Source organism: Aquarana catesbeiana, linkage group LG04 (genome assembly GCF_042186555.1).
Source record: "Aquarana catesbeiana isolate 2022-GZ linkage group LG04, ASM4218655v1, whole genome shotgun sequence".
Lineage (NCBI taxonomy): Eukaryota > Metazoa > Chordata > Amphibia > Anura > Ranidae > Aquarana > Aquarana catesbeiana.
The window spans coordinates 474426844-474441542 of record NC_133327.1 but is presented as its reverse complement, the minus strand read 5'-3'; the positions used below and the strand labels follow the sequence as shown (position 1 = coordinate 474441542).

Genomic DNA, 14699 nt, shown 5'->3' with positions numbered 1-14699 from the left:
GCTCCTGGTTAAAGCTTGTAGGAGGAGTTTTCATTCTGCACTGAGCTGTCCTATAGGATATAGTATACAGGACCCCTGACCCTCTGTCTGGACAGTGCTAAATGGCCCTATGCTGATCGCATGCACACTCCCAAGAAAATAAAAACCTCTCTAGCAATACACCCCAAACTGAGCATGTGAGGGGGGGCCTGACCGAATGTGAAGGAAAGAGGACGTGTGGGAGAGAGCTCTGGAATCCATGCTACCAAATCCTTGGCAAGCCTCCTGAACTAGGCGCCACTCTGCTTAGCAAGCCGCTGCCACAGGGTCGATCCATCGATGCTGTCCGTCCACCCCCCCACCCCCACCGATTCGACCAAGAAACAGCCGCCTCCTAAGGCTCTGAGCTCCCAGGCAATCACATGCGGCGGCCATCTTGCCTTCAGGAGCAGGGTGTGCTGTGTCGGTGCAGATGGACCTGTGGCTGCTGATGGACATGGAGCAGGACGGAGGAGACACCGCCTCCACCTTGGCCATCCTGGTGGCCATAGAGGCAAGCAAAACCCCTTTAATGGGCAGTATCGATACGTTGGCTATGGAGTGCGGTCTTATCAGGCAGGACCTGGACCATTTCCGGGGCCGCATTACTTTGGCAGAAAATCGTATGTTGAAAAATTCTTTAAGGATATCCTCACTTTGCAGGAATTCTCCTCTGCATACATCGTGGAGCATGCCCATAGAGTCCCAACAGGCCGAGGCTGCCAGGTGCGCCGCCTAGGCCGTTCCTAGTTTACTTCCTGAACTAACCTGACAGACCTCATCCTTGCTGAAGCTAGGAAAAAAAAACAGCTCTGATTTGAAAATACTACATTGCATTTCTTCCCGGATTTCTCTCTGGAGTTGCAGAAACGTCGAGGCACATTCGTGGAGGTAAGCAAAAGGCTACGAGAAAAGGGGCTCACTTAATGGCATGTTGTACCCCAGCAAGCTCTGTGTTGAATATCGGGGCTCAGGGAATTTCTTTGAGGTTCCCTCAGATGCCTCCGATTGGCTGGATACCCTGGATTAATTTTTCTTTGGTAGGTAAAAGGCTTTTTTTTTTTGCTTGTGGTCCTGTAACAGATAAGCCGAACACATCCTTGCTTCCATGTTTGAAAAGGTGCAAGCTTCCTCATATGCTTCTCCCGGACTGATCAACTGCTATGTTTTATTGATGCTGCTCTCAATTCATTGATAATTCATAGTTCTCCCTAAGAAGTATTGGTTGTTCAAGAACTGCACTGTGTTGTCACTTGACTTAATTTCTCCCCTTCTAACCACCCTATTTTTCTCCTAACGGAGTTTATGAAGTGAATTTCCAAGAAGTACACTACAGTTTTGAGTTTTTTAGTTTTGGGATCGAGTCCGCCTGCTGGTTATTGTTTTTGTTTTCTATGCTAACGAGACAGGGACAGATGGGCTATTTTTTGGGACTGTTCAAGTTTCTATTGTTTTTTCTCCTTTTTTGTTCTTTTTGTAATTTTTTTACCACTTCTGAGCAAGTGGTTTTGGGGTACCACCATGAGTTCCTCCCTGCTTATGGGAATGGTGGTTTCCAGAAACAAGCATTATTTCAATGTTGTATATGTTTTTGGTTTACCTGTATTCAGCATGTTGTGTGGCTCTGTGTGACTCTGGCCTTCAATTTTGATCCTAGGCTCCCATCTTGTCGCCTTTTTGAGAATTACATTCATGTCTTTAAATGTTCGTTATTTGCTGGAATGTCAAGGGACTGCGTTCTAAATTTAAGAGGACCCTGGTGTTAAAATACTTACAGGCCCGCCCCTCTCACATTATGTTTCTGCAAGAAACCCATTGTGAGGGTAGTGGTCAACTGGTCAAGTGCGCTCCCAAACCTTTTCCTTGCTCGAGCTGAGCTTGGACATCAAGAAGGCCTCTTCAATCAATTGGAAAAATGAGTGATATGAACGACACCACACAGTACAGTTGGATATCGTAAAATATGTCTTTGTTTTTCTTTCCCTGGTATATATGATAACAATTCAATATACATCATAAGGGGCAAACCAAGGGGCGGTCCCTTAGCTTATCCAATTACAAGAGTACAAGTATCACAAGTTACATGGCATATAGGAAAAAGACAATGACCTTTCTGCTAGATGACGTGCTTAAAAAGTACCTAATAAAAAAAGTTACCCCAAAGTTTCCTTATCAAATATATATATATATATATATATATATATATATATATATATATATATATATATATATTTCTTAGCTTAATTCCTACAAAAGAGAGTAATATAGAAATAGCCTTCAAAGGTACTTTCGATAAGGTGCCTCCTGGCATTAGGCCCAGGCTTGTAGTGAGATGTCCTGTCTTATTCTGGTACATATTCTAAGGAACCTGTCACCACAAGTTTCTATTTTGCAGACAGCTCGCTCACTAAAATTTCCACTTAAACTTTGTCAAAGCCTTGCATAAAAAAAACATTTCACCTATCTTGTATAATATAAGAAATATGTTCTTAAGAAAAACATATATATATTGAACCAAAGTGCAGCCATTTTTCTTACACCCATCTGTTGGGTAGTAAAATCTTAGCTATGAAACGTCCCATGATGCACAGAACCATACATGCCACTTTTTCTTACTATGCTAGAGGTATGTCAATACTGCTACATCGGTCATTGCCCTGTTCCATAGTGGAGGTAATTATTGATCCTGGAGGATGATATTTAGTGATATTGATTGATGTTTACTCACGTCGCTTATCATTGGTTAATATGTATATTCCGCCTACATTTTCTGGTAATATCCTTTATGAGGTACTGGAGAAACTGGTGCCTCACGTCCCATTTAAATTGCTAGTGGCAGGAGATTTCAATAACATCTTAGATTATGCACTGGATACGTCAAACCCATATAGGTCCCCTAATCTTGATTTATTGCATTGGTTAAAGGCTACTGGTCTTACTGAACTTTGGCAGTGAAAGCATCCTACTGAAAGACGTTATTCATATCTGTCTCCGGTATTTGCTTCCTCCTCCAGGATTGATATGGCTTTCGCTAATGAGGCCTTTCTGCCTCTGGCATCTGAGACTTCATATCTCACTGAGGGGTGTTTCAGATCACACCCCATTACAGATTATCCTGCAGTTTGGGTCTCGCAGGTCTAGGAGGACTTGGCGTCTATCCCCTGGTTGGCTGGGGGAACCCACTGTGGAAGTAGTGTTGAAGCCACACATAGACTCATATTGGCAGACTAATGAGGGATCGGCCACAATGCAAATAGAATGGGATCCCTTCAAGGCTACTACTAGGGGGATTTACAGATCAGCCATTAAGCCCTTAGGAAGGAGCGAAACAGTATTGGGACATATCTTCAGGATAAAGAACAGGAATGTGCACAAGTCCCTCCCCAGATACGTTGGCTCGGTTGCAGTTTGCCAGGAGGAACGTGTATCTCCATTATCAAGCCATGGCTATCTGTAATCTGCAAAAGAGTGCGGCGTGCATTTTTAAAAAGGGGACAAAAATAGTAAAATATTAGCTCTATTGTCGGAAGTGGCTAAATCCCTGACCGTAGTCTCATGCATCTCTTCCCCATCGGGAATAATATTAAAAGACAGGGAGGCTATAATGCAGGCTTTTGTATGCTTTTATATGACTCTATACTCACCTATAGTGCCTTATGATGTGGAGGAACTTTTAGGCCTTGCATTTGCCTATACTACCTGATGATTCTAGAGATTCATTTCCTACTGGTAAGGCTCCCAGCCTGGACGGTATGCCAGTAGAGTGTTACTACCAATACTGGGAGGCCCTTGCACCCAGATTGTTATATTTAGACTGTTTCCAGAAAGGGAGCCTCCCTTCTTCCTTTCATGAGGCACACATAGTGCTATTGGCCAAGCCAGACACGGATCCCTTGCAGTGCTCTTCATATAGACCTATATCATCATTTAAATATGGATTTCAAAATACTGACTAAATTGTTAGCTACCAGGCTTATGTCGGTCTTGCGACATGTTATTTCCCCTGACCAGACTGGTTTTATGCCTAAAAAGGCCACGGATATTAATCTACGTAGGGTTTTTACGCATACTCGGGTCCACATAATTCCACTGGAGTGATATTGGTCTTCCTTGATTTGGAGCAGGCTTTTGATTCCGTTGATTGGAAATATATGACTACGGTGTTAGAAGTGTTAGGCTTCGGTCCTCACTTTAGAAAGTGGATTGACATTATTTATCATTCCCCAAATGCGGCCATTAAATTGAACAGAATGTTGTCTGAGCTTTTTTCGGTGGGTAGGGGCACTCGTCAAGGATGCCCTATGTCACCGGGTCTTTTCGCCATAATGATCAAACCCTTGGCTGCTGCTTTGAGGGCTTCCACTGAGGTACAGGGGATAACTGTGGGTAGTAAAAAACAGCTCTGTATGCCGACGACATGGTTCTTTTTTTTTTGCGTGACTCGGATACATCTTTGAGGGCAGCATTAGACATTTTTAATCCTTTCACCAATTTTTCTGGACTAAAAGTCAATTGGAGTAAATCCCAGATTATCCCACTCAAGACACCGTCTCCAATGGTAGGGTTTCTGCCAGCTGCCCCTTGCAACAGGTAGACATGTTCAAATATCTGGGTCTGTATATTTCCTCAGTGTCGGACTTTATTACATTAAATGTCCCTCCACTTTTGTCAAAGCTCAAATCTAGGTTAGAGGCATTGCAGAATTTACCTTTTAACGCTCATTGGCAGGGTGAATTTATTGAAGATTACATTTTTACCTCTATTTCTATATATATATTTCGGAACTCAGCTGTCAGGATACCGAGATATATATTTAAGCAGATTGATTGGCTGGTTACGAATTTCCTGTGGCAAGGGTGCCATTCTAGGATCAAACTCTGGGTGTTGCAATTGCCGTGGAAATGGGGGGCTGGCGGTCCCTGATTTCCAGGGTTCTTTTCTAGCAGGTCCGCTGGTCTTCGTCCATAGGTGGTTTGGTCTTCCGGGTGATGATACTGCCACTACCCTTGAAGCCGCTATTGTCGGCTCTTATGAGGCACTGGCACATCTGTTGCTACATGGAAACAGGGCTCCATATAATGTTACAGTATCCATGCAAGCAACTGGTAGGACATGGGTGGTGGCTAATAAGGTGAGTGGTAATGCAGCGATTTCCCCTCACGCACCCTTATAGAAGAATCCCAACCTGATCCACTTTTTTGATTACCCTGATCCAATAATTTGGACTACATTTGGTATTAAGACACTGGGGGATATAGTGGGTAATGGGAAACTCCTTCAATTTGATACTCTGAAAACTAAATTTAATCTCCCCAATACTCGCTTGTTTCGTTATTTGCAACTTACACATGCATACAATGCCCAATTTGGCGGCACCATTCTTAGAATGCAAATGAGTGATCTAGAATCTCTACTCGGAGAGTACGCTTTAGATAAGGTCCTGTCTACTATTTACAAACAGTTGTTTACAGCGGTTGGTGAGCTTCTTTCACGCTGCAGAGCTGCTTGGGAGGCATTGTTCCCTCAGATGGAAGGGGGTGACTGGAACGATATTTGGAATATTAACTTCACCTGACTGGTGTCGGCCGGAGATCATCTTATTCAATTTAAATTTTTACATTGCATCTACCTTACTCCAGCCAGATTGGCTATAATATTCCCCACCCAGTTGCCCTGTTGCTGGTGGTGCACTTCATCCACCGCAGATTTTTTACATATGTTCTGGAACTGTGTGACTATCCAGAATTTTTGGCGGGAGGTTACTGCTGTCCATATACAGCCAACGGTACATCTCTTGGGACTTGTTGACGTTTTATCCGAGAAGAGTGACATGTACTTTGTTGATACTTCTACTCTATTACGCCAGGAAGCTAATAGTGCTTTCATGGAAAAAGTCTGCCCCTCCGTCTCTTTCAGCATGGAAGACACTTGTTAACAAGGCCGCCCCTTTATACTAGGATACTTTCACTAGCAGAGGTATAATACATAAGTTCGATTAGGTGAGGGGTTGGATGAGTACATCCACGGTATCTGATTCAGTGGCTATTTTTTTAAATAACTATGTGACGTAACCTATAATATGTGTGGATTCTGATCTGGGGATGTGGGTCACCTGCCTGCTCTTGTTATTGGAGTGACAGTGGGCTCATGCATTAATATACATGTCAATGGTATTGGTATATTGGTTGGGCCAAAGAATTATTTACTTTCTCATTAAGAATTATATATTATAATGGGGGTCTTTGCTCTTGTTCCTTTTATTTCTGGGTATTGGTCTTGGGGTTATACAATGAGCCAAATGCTTAAGAAGTTTATCTTGTGTTATTGTGTGTGGCCTGTTTGGGCTTTTGTTGTACTGTTTTATTTGTAATTGTTATTGCAAAACTTAATAAATAAAATAAAAAAAAAAAATAGCATGTGCAGCCCTTAATCCAGTAACTCTGTTTTATTCGGACCTGTTTTGGAGTCGGTGCATAAAGTAGAGGATCTGTGCATACAGGATCAAACAGCCTTTTTACACAATGCAAAGGATTAACCCCTTAGGTTCCACAGTGAGTATAACAAGCATATTTTACTGCATATATAGACTGATTGTACTGTTGTGGGTTTAGTAACACTTTAAGTATGTGTCTCTGTCTTGAAGGATACAAAAATGTTAGCCGCATGTAATATGGGTAATACAGGTACTATTGTCTTAAACTCTATAATATTCATCAACTTCAACCGTGTCTAGGCAAAAATGCTGAACTACTACTACTACTAATATTAATACTAATGAACTAATACTACTACCATCTCCTTTTTTTCCCCATATCCATTAACCAATATTGAGCAATCTTACTACTATTTATGGCTCTAAAATGCAATTCTGCTGAACCCAACAGCTGTGCAGTTGTGTTTGATTTTCATTTACGGTATTTTGTCTTCTATGTACATTTTACAAAATTACAACTGTTCTGTTATGTGGATGATAAACAAAATAAAGAAATAAATGCTTACAAAAATGACAGCCAAGGCCACTATTTATTTCATTGCATTTTAAAGCCTAAACTTGTTGCAGTTATTCATTTTATTTAAAGCTCTGGCCGAGTTGAAACCTGCCTGTGCACATTAGTTGAAATGTACCTACTGGCCTTTCCTGTTTCATTGAAGTGTAGTGGTTGGTGGTTGAGCAACATGGCCAGACCAGGCCTGAGCACTGGTAAGTGAGGTTAGGGGCAGAGCCATGCCTAGCCAGATCAATGCAGCTAGAATGGTTTGCATAGGAGTTTTCAGAAGTGGTTGCTTAAAGTTGAATTCTTATAAATGACACATTAATGTGGGCAATAACAACTACTGCTCTATTTCATTTATACATGTTTAAAGCCAAAATTATGTACATCATGCTTCTGTTTTCATGTTTCAGCTATACATAAGTGAAGAGAACAGAAACGCAAATGAAAATGATTTCAAGAAAGCTCTTGACTTGCTGGAATATATCCATGAGGTAAGGACTTCCTCTTGAATATTTTTTTTTTTTCACAGTTTCGACATTTTGTGCAATAATTGCATAGGTAGAAAACTGCAAAGTTGTTGTTGGCTTTGCAAGTAGTTGTTAGTATTTTGAATTTAATTTTTTGGGTGAGCGGGAGCCAGTGGAGGGATTTAAAGAGAGGCGTAGCAGACACAGAGCGATTGGTAAGGTGGATGAGTCTGGCAGCAGCATTCATGATGGATTGAAGGAGGGATAGACCATTATAGAGGTAAGCCAATGAGCAGGGAGTTGCAGTAGTCGAGAGATGACCAGGGAGTGAAATAAGAGCTTTTTTGTGTCATTGGTTAGAAAGGGGCATATTTTGGAGATGTTGCGGAGGTTGAGATTTAGACAGTGATTGGATGTGGGGCTTAAAGGAGAGTTCAGAGTCCAGGATTCACCTAGGACCTTGGCATGTGGAGATGGGCTTATAGTTGTGCCATCGATTTTGACAGAGAGATCAGGGGAAGAGGCATGTGGGGGAGGAAAAATAATAAGTTCAGTTTTGGATAGATTAAGTTTGAGGAAGTGGTGTGACATCCAGACTGATATATCCGACAGTAAATTAGAGATACGTGAGGAGACTGAAGTAGTGGACTGAAGGGTAGAGAAATAGATTTGAGTGTCGTCAGTGTAGAGATGGTATTGGAAGCCATGGGAGGCTATCAGCTGACCCAGGGAGGAGGTGTAGATTGAAAATAGGAGAGGTCCAAAAACAGAACCTTGGGGGACCCCAACAGAGAAAGGAAGAGGAGAGGAATAGGTAGAATTGTAAGTAACGCTAAAGGTGCAATTGGATAAGTAGGAAAAGAACCAGTGAAGAGTACAGTCAAAGGTGTGGAGTGTGGATGAGGGGGTGGTCAACGGTAGCAGAGAGGTCCAGGAGTAGGAGCATAGAATAGTGTCCATTGGTTTTGGCCATTAGTAGATCGTTTGTTAGTTTTAGCAGAGCAGTTTCTGTGGAGCGTTTAGGACGAAATCCAGACTGTAGGGGATTAAGAAGGCTATTATCAGCAAGGTGGTCGCTCAGTCGGTTGTAGACCACACGTTCAAGGAGTTTGGATAAAAAGGGGAGCAAGGAGGTGGGGTGTAGGTTAAGATTGGATGGGTCTAGTGAGGGCTTTTTGAGTATGGGGCTGACAAGTGCTTGTTTTAGAGAGTTGGGGAAGATTCCAGAAGAGAGGGAGAGCTTGAAGATGTGGTTTAGAGAGTGTAGAACAGAGCTAGAGGGTGAACGTAGTATTTGTGAGAGAACAGGATCCAGAGGGCAGGGGGTAAGATGGGCGTTAGCAAGTAGTTTAGCAATCTCATCTACAGTGGTGGAGTTGAAAGAGGGAAGTAATGATTGTACCTGCGGGCATGAAGTGCAATGCGTGGAGGGTATCTGAACAGTAGAGATCTCCTCACAAATCTTATCAATCTTCTGTTTGAAGTGATTGGAGATCTCCTAGGCTGTGAGTGAGTTGGTGGGTGAAGGCAGTGGAGGACGAAGTAGAGAGTTGAAGGTAGAGAAGAGTTGATGGTGACGGGCAGATAAGGTGTTAATGAGACCAATATGTGACAAACGCGGGAGTCAGATCCCTGCCCTCCTCACTAACTCGTGACGAAGGCCCGGCCAACCTCACACCATGCTGTCACTTAAGTAACAATGCCATTCTCAGCTGCACCCACCACAAATATTTACTAGCCCATTATGCTTTTATGCTTTTTTGCAGGCTATACAGGGAGCAAAAGAGGAAGAAAAACCCATCAGGGTTTACTTCTTCTTTAAGGTGAAAAAACACGAACCTTTACAACCCCTTTAAGTATTGTACTAAGCCCACATCTGAGCAAGTTTCACGAAGGATCACATTTTTTTCTCAAAAATACGTATCATCAAACGCTCTTCTCTGAATTGCAGCATGTCATGGGAAAAAAAAATCCTATTAGCAGAGGCACCCCAGGAGTTGCAGGAGATGAGTCATCACAGGGCTATCAGTAAGTAGGGGCGGATCCAGGGGGGGGGGCAACGGGGCAATTGCCCCCTCCGAGAAATTCGTGATTGGCAGACCAGTCAGCGAATGAGTGAGCGGGCGAGTGTGCGGGTTAACGAGCGGGTGGGCCAGGTGGTAGAGAGCCTGACCGGATAGGTCGGCACGCATGCAGGACAGACATCGAGTGAGGGGGCGGGCCAGTCCACAGGTGAGCAGAGACTGGCCAGTCATTGAGCCGGCGGGCGGGGAGGAGAGAGATGACATCTCTCACCGCCCGCCCTGCATCACTGCAGTTCCGCCCTCACTGTACAGCCGTGGGCAGCAGAGAGATTACTAAATCTCTCTGCTGCCTGCCTTCACTCTGACAATCTGCACCTTAGCAGGCCAACGACAATAAGCAACGTGTGGCAGGTTATGTGACAATCAGCAACATGTGGCAGGTGATGTGGCAAGTGTAATCCCCAATGTGTGGCAGGTGACATGGCAAGTGACAATCCGCAACATGTGGCAGGTGACGTGGCAAGTGTAATCCCCAATGTTTGCCAGGTGACGTAGCAAGTGACAATCAGCAGCATGTGGCAGGTGACGTGGCAAGTGACAATCAGTATCTGGTGGCAGGCAAGTGACAATCCGCAGCTTGTGGCAGGGATGTGGCAAGTGACAAGCTGCATCTGAAAGCTTGTCGACTTGGAAAGTGACACACTCAGGGCTCCCACTGATTCTGCATTATGGTGAGTTGAACCATTTCATTTTATATTACAATGTAATAATAGAAATAATGCGCTTCAATCATCCTGACACCATAACAACCATGGTGCAGTGATGATGAAAGTGCCAACACCAGCGCCAAAGGAGAGAGATGTAGAGTGTACTCTGTTAGAGCTGAGGGTATACAGAATCTTCAGTTTGTAGCAAACATGTGAGAAGAGCCACTAAGTGGGAGTCTGGGGGGGGGCGGCAACAGCTTTAACTACCACAGCTATGTGTGCTTTGACATTCCGGGTTAATATGCCTCTAAAAGGGGTTGAAGTCTTATCTATATTCCTATCACACACTGTCATCACTCATCAATGGTGGGTGCTGTAGCGTTTACCAGCTGAATCCTGGAGACGTCAAGGAAGTATATACAGTATTTTCACCAGCACACCAAGGATCTACAATCACCGGCCAAAAAAAACATAAATAAAAGTGCAACGTTTCAAGGGTCGCACAGGACCCCTTTGTCAGGCAATGATGATCAAAGGGGTTGAGTCAAGTCCCAACCCAATTTGTGTTCCAGCAGGCTAGTGAAGTGATTTTTCAGTATTGCTCCCATTGTGTATAGTGGGCAAATATACTGTAAGTCATAGTAAGTATATAAATGGATACATAGTGAAGGGGGAATGGGGCAGAGCGTCATCACGTAGGTGTGCTTCGGGTGCGCCCTAGAGCCTCAGCCACCCTGCACACTCGCTTGGCTCATGGCTGGAATGAAGAGACGCCGGGAGCGCGGCGGTGAGAGATAGAGCCTGTTCTACCCGGCGAGCTGTTGCTCTTTCCTTGCTGGCATCAGGTGGCTGCATCCGCCCCCCCGTCCCCCCCGCATCCACGAGGCCCCGGAGAGTGGTTGGCCGAGTCAGATCGTGTTGTCAGCCGGAGCGAGGAACCGCTGGAGCGTGAGAGGTAACGCTGACCCTTTACGAGCAGGTTAGTGGAGCTGGTTGGAGTAAAGCTGCAGCAGGAAGGGGGTGTCTCGTCATAGGACCTCTGGGACGGATGGCGAAGGAGGAGGTGAGAGTGTCTGTGTATCCCTGTACGCCCCCCTGAAACGGGTCCAGCATAGAAAGGGGTTTGGATGGTGATATCTCCATGTACCTGATAAAAAAAGATTATTGGTGAGAAAATCCCCTTTGTATACTTACCACAGGTGGAAATATAAAAGCTGTGAAGAGGAGAAGCTGGGGATAGTAGATGATGAATATCTTGTCAATGTTGGTCTAGAGGCGACTGTTTGGATGCACCACTCTCTTTGTTTGTTCCTATGAACTGGTAACATTTGATATATAAGAGCTCACCCACTGATATACTCAAATATTCAACACTCAAGATACCCCTCCTCATATGAACTTGCACACACAGGGACTGATATTGGGTAAACCCTCAGGTGTGCTTTTTTTCCCTCAGACCACCCCAGGATTGAAGGAGAGTGTGTGGCACTTCTGCGCAGGTTCACGCGCAAGCTGAATTGAATTGATCAATTAAGTATACACGATCTTAAACTGCGGCAGCAGTCAGGGTTAGGTTTGGAAGCGGTGGAACTACAAGTCTATTCAGACTTGTTGGCGGAGACTCTTTCAAGAGATATTCTACCAATGGGGGCTCCCAGCCTGTTTAATTGGGGGAAAAAATGGGAGAACGGCAGTGTTGAGATTCCCAGAGGATCTGGAGGACTTCTGCAGTAGGCTGGATATTGTCGTGTCCCCCCCCATCCCAGGCTGGGGAGAGGAGGAGAGAGTTATACCTACGAGAAGAGTGATGGGGGGAGGTCCAGTAGGCAGCCTAAGTTAGCAGCAATGAAGTACAGTCGGGGGATAGCTCCAGCGCGAGTTGAGTGAGAAGGGGGGGTGGGGGGGACCGGGGTGGATCTGGGGGCACCTGTGACGTGAGCCCACTAGGGAATATGGGGGCAGGGCGGGACCAGGTTGATGAAGGCCCACCCGACCCATATAATGAACAGAGGGGTCTGCCCAGCCGTCCTAGGTGATCTGTTCCAGACTAGGGGGGAGGGGGGTGGAGGGGTGGGAGTGAAGGTGGGGGTTGGGGTGGGGTGTGGTTTTTTTTTGTTTTTTTCTTCCCTCTCTCTCTCTCTCTCTCTCTCTCTCTCCTGGGTGCGTCCTACTGGATTGGCCAGACGCTCTCTTTGAGATGAAATATGGGAGTTGTAAATTTTGTTACGTATAATGTAAGAGGACTTAATACAGCAAAAAAAGGTATAAAATAAACCAGGAGTTGCAGTTCCTGGGAGCAAATGTGGTGTTCCTGCAGAAGACTTATATCATACATTCATCAGGAGGTGGGCTGGCGTCGCATCAGTTCCCAAAGTGGTTCTATGGAGATGCAGGATCAACACACTCAAAGGGAGTGGCTATTGGGTTTGATAGGACAATGATGTTCGTTGAGGAGGAGCGGCTGGCCGATCCAGAGGGTAGGTTCCTTTTTGTGAAGGGGAAGTTGTTTGATATGTTGGTCACAGTAGCAAACATTTGTACCCCAAACAGGAACCCTGATAAATTTCTAAGGAAAGTCCTGAGGAAGCTTGAGACCTTTAAAAAAGGTAAATTAATAATTGCAGGGGACCTAAACTGGAGTATGGATCTTGGGATGGATACCTCAAGGGGCGTATTAAAGCCCGGTATACAAGGAGAGGCACTAAAAAAAAATGCTAATAAGCCTCCAGTTAATGGATGCTTGGAGGATTTGCCACCCAAAGGAAGGGGATTACACCTTTTTACTCTTTTGCGCATAAATCATTCTCAAGGATAGACTACATTTTTATAGAACACCAGTTGTCCCTTACCTGAAGGCAGCTGAAATTAAAGCAATCATCCGATCACACATCGGTGAAAATCCAACTAGAGATTGCCGGTGTGGCCCGGACTAGGATGAACTGGAAATTGAATGACTCCAGGACCCGGATTGCACTGGGAAAATAGAGCAGGAATTGAAGAATTATTTTGAGATAAACGACACTGAGGAAATGTCTAGGGCCACTCTTTGGGAGGCACATAAAGTTTATATAAGAGGGATTCTGATAGGTATTGGAGCAGGGAAAAAGAAAGAAAGGGGGGAAAAGATGGCATGCCTTTATAGGGAGATTCAGGAATTAGAGCAGAGTACAAGACCCTGGGGGATCCCTGAAAAGAAAGAGCTAATGGGGAAAAGAAGAGATCTGGATGAGATATTGGACCAGGAAAGGAAATGTGCCTTCTACACTATTAATAAGGATATGTACCAGGAGGGTAATAAGTTAGGAAAGTGGATGGCAAGAAAGGTCAAGGAAAAGAAGAATAGGACCTTCATACCCAAAATGAGGGATGGAGGGGGGTGGGGGGTTAGAATTCTCCTCCCCAAAGATTGCCAAAATATTTCACTCCTATTTTAGTGCCCTATATAAGTTAGGCCGGAAAAAGGGGGTGGGTGAAAGCAAGAAGGAGGCGATAAGGGAGTACCTGCGGGGACTAGACTTTCCCAGGGCAGGGAGGGAGGAGGTTGAGCGTCTTGAGAGACCCATTTCGCAGGAGGAAATAGAAACAGCCTTGGATGAGGGTGAGGTGTTCCGGGAAGAGTCCCTGTTAGCTCATATTACCCTGATCCTGAAAGAAGGCAAGGACCCAGCATCCCCTGGTAGTTACAGGCCAACCTCGTTATTAAACATAGATATAAAAATTTTTGCTAAAATACTTGCAGATAGGTTGACATTCGGGCTGCAGTGGTGAGTACATAATGACCAGGTGGGGTTTGTACCTGGAAGGGAGGTGAGGGATAACTCTCTGAAATCAATTTTTTTGATGCAGGAAGTGGCCAGGAGCGACACTCCAGCGTTCCTATTGTCAATCGATGCTGAAAAGGCCTTCGATAGAGTGGACTGGGGATTTATGGTTGAAACATTGAAGCACCTAAGTATCGGGGGGAGGATGATGAGATGGATTATGTCCCTATACAGACATCCAAAGGCTAGAATTAGAGTAAATGGAGCCCTGTCTTCTCCCCTTGAGTTATTTAGTGGGACAAGACAGGGCTGCCCCCTGTCTCCGATCCTGTTTATAATAACTCTAGAGCCATTGTTAGCTGTGATCCGCAAGAATGTAGATATTACTTGAATCCAGGTGGGAAGAAGGGAGTATAAAGTGGCAGCATTCGCCGATGACTTACTCTGTTATATCACCTATCCTAGAACAACAATCCCCATGGTGCTTAAGGAGTTGAAGCGCTATGGAGGATTTCAAAATCAATATGGGTAAGTCAGAGCTCTTAAACATATCGACTCCTATGCGAGAGCAGAAGGCAATCCAACCTAGGTTTCCCTTTACTTGGTGTGGGAGGGAGTTAGGGTACCTGGGTATAAAAATGACACCGACTTCGAAGGACTTGTTTGCCGCTAACTATATTCCCTTACTCAATAAGATCAAGGACCTATTAGGCAGGATGAGGTACAG

At 44.7% G+C, this 14699-nt stretch overlaps 1 protein-coding gene across 1 annotated transcript in view; it reads left to right on the top strand.

The window, feature by feature from the left end:
• NUP133 (nucleoporin 133) overlaps nt 1-14699 on the top strand; it is a 1112480-nt gene that overhangs the window by 1050430 nt on the left and 47351 nt on the right. The window contains 1 exon segment of the mRNA XM_073627602.1: nt 7424-7504. Coding sequence (XP_073483703.1) covers nt 7424-7504 — 81 coding nt within the window.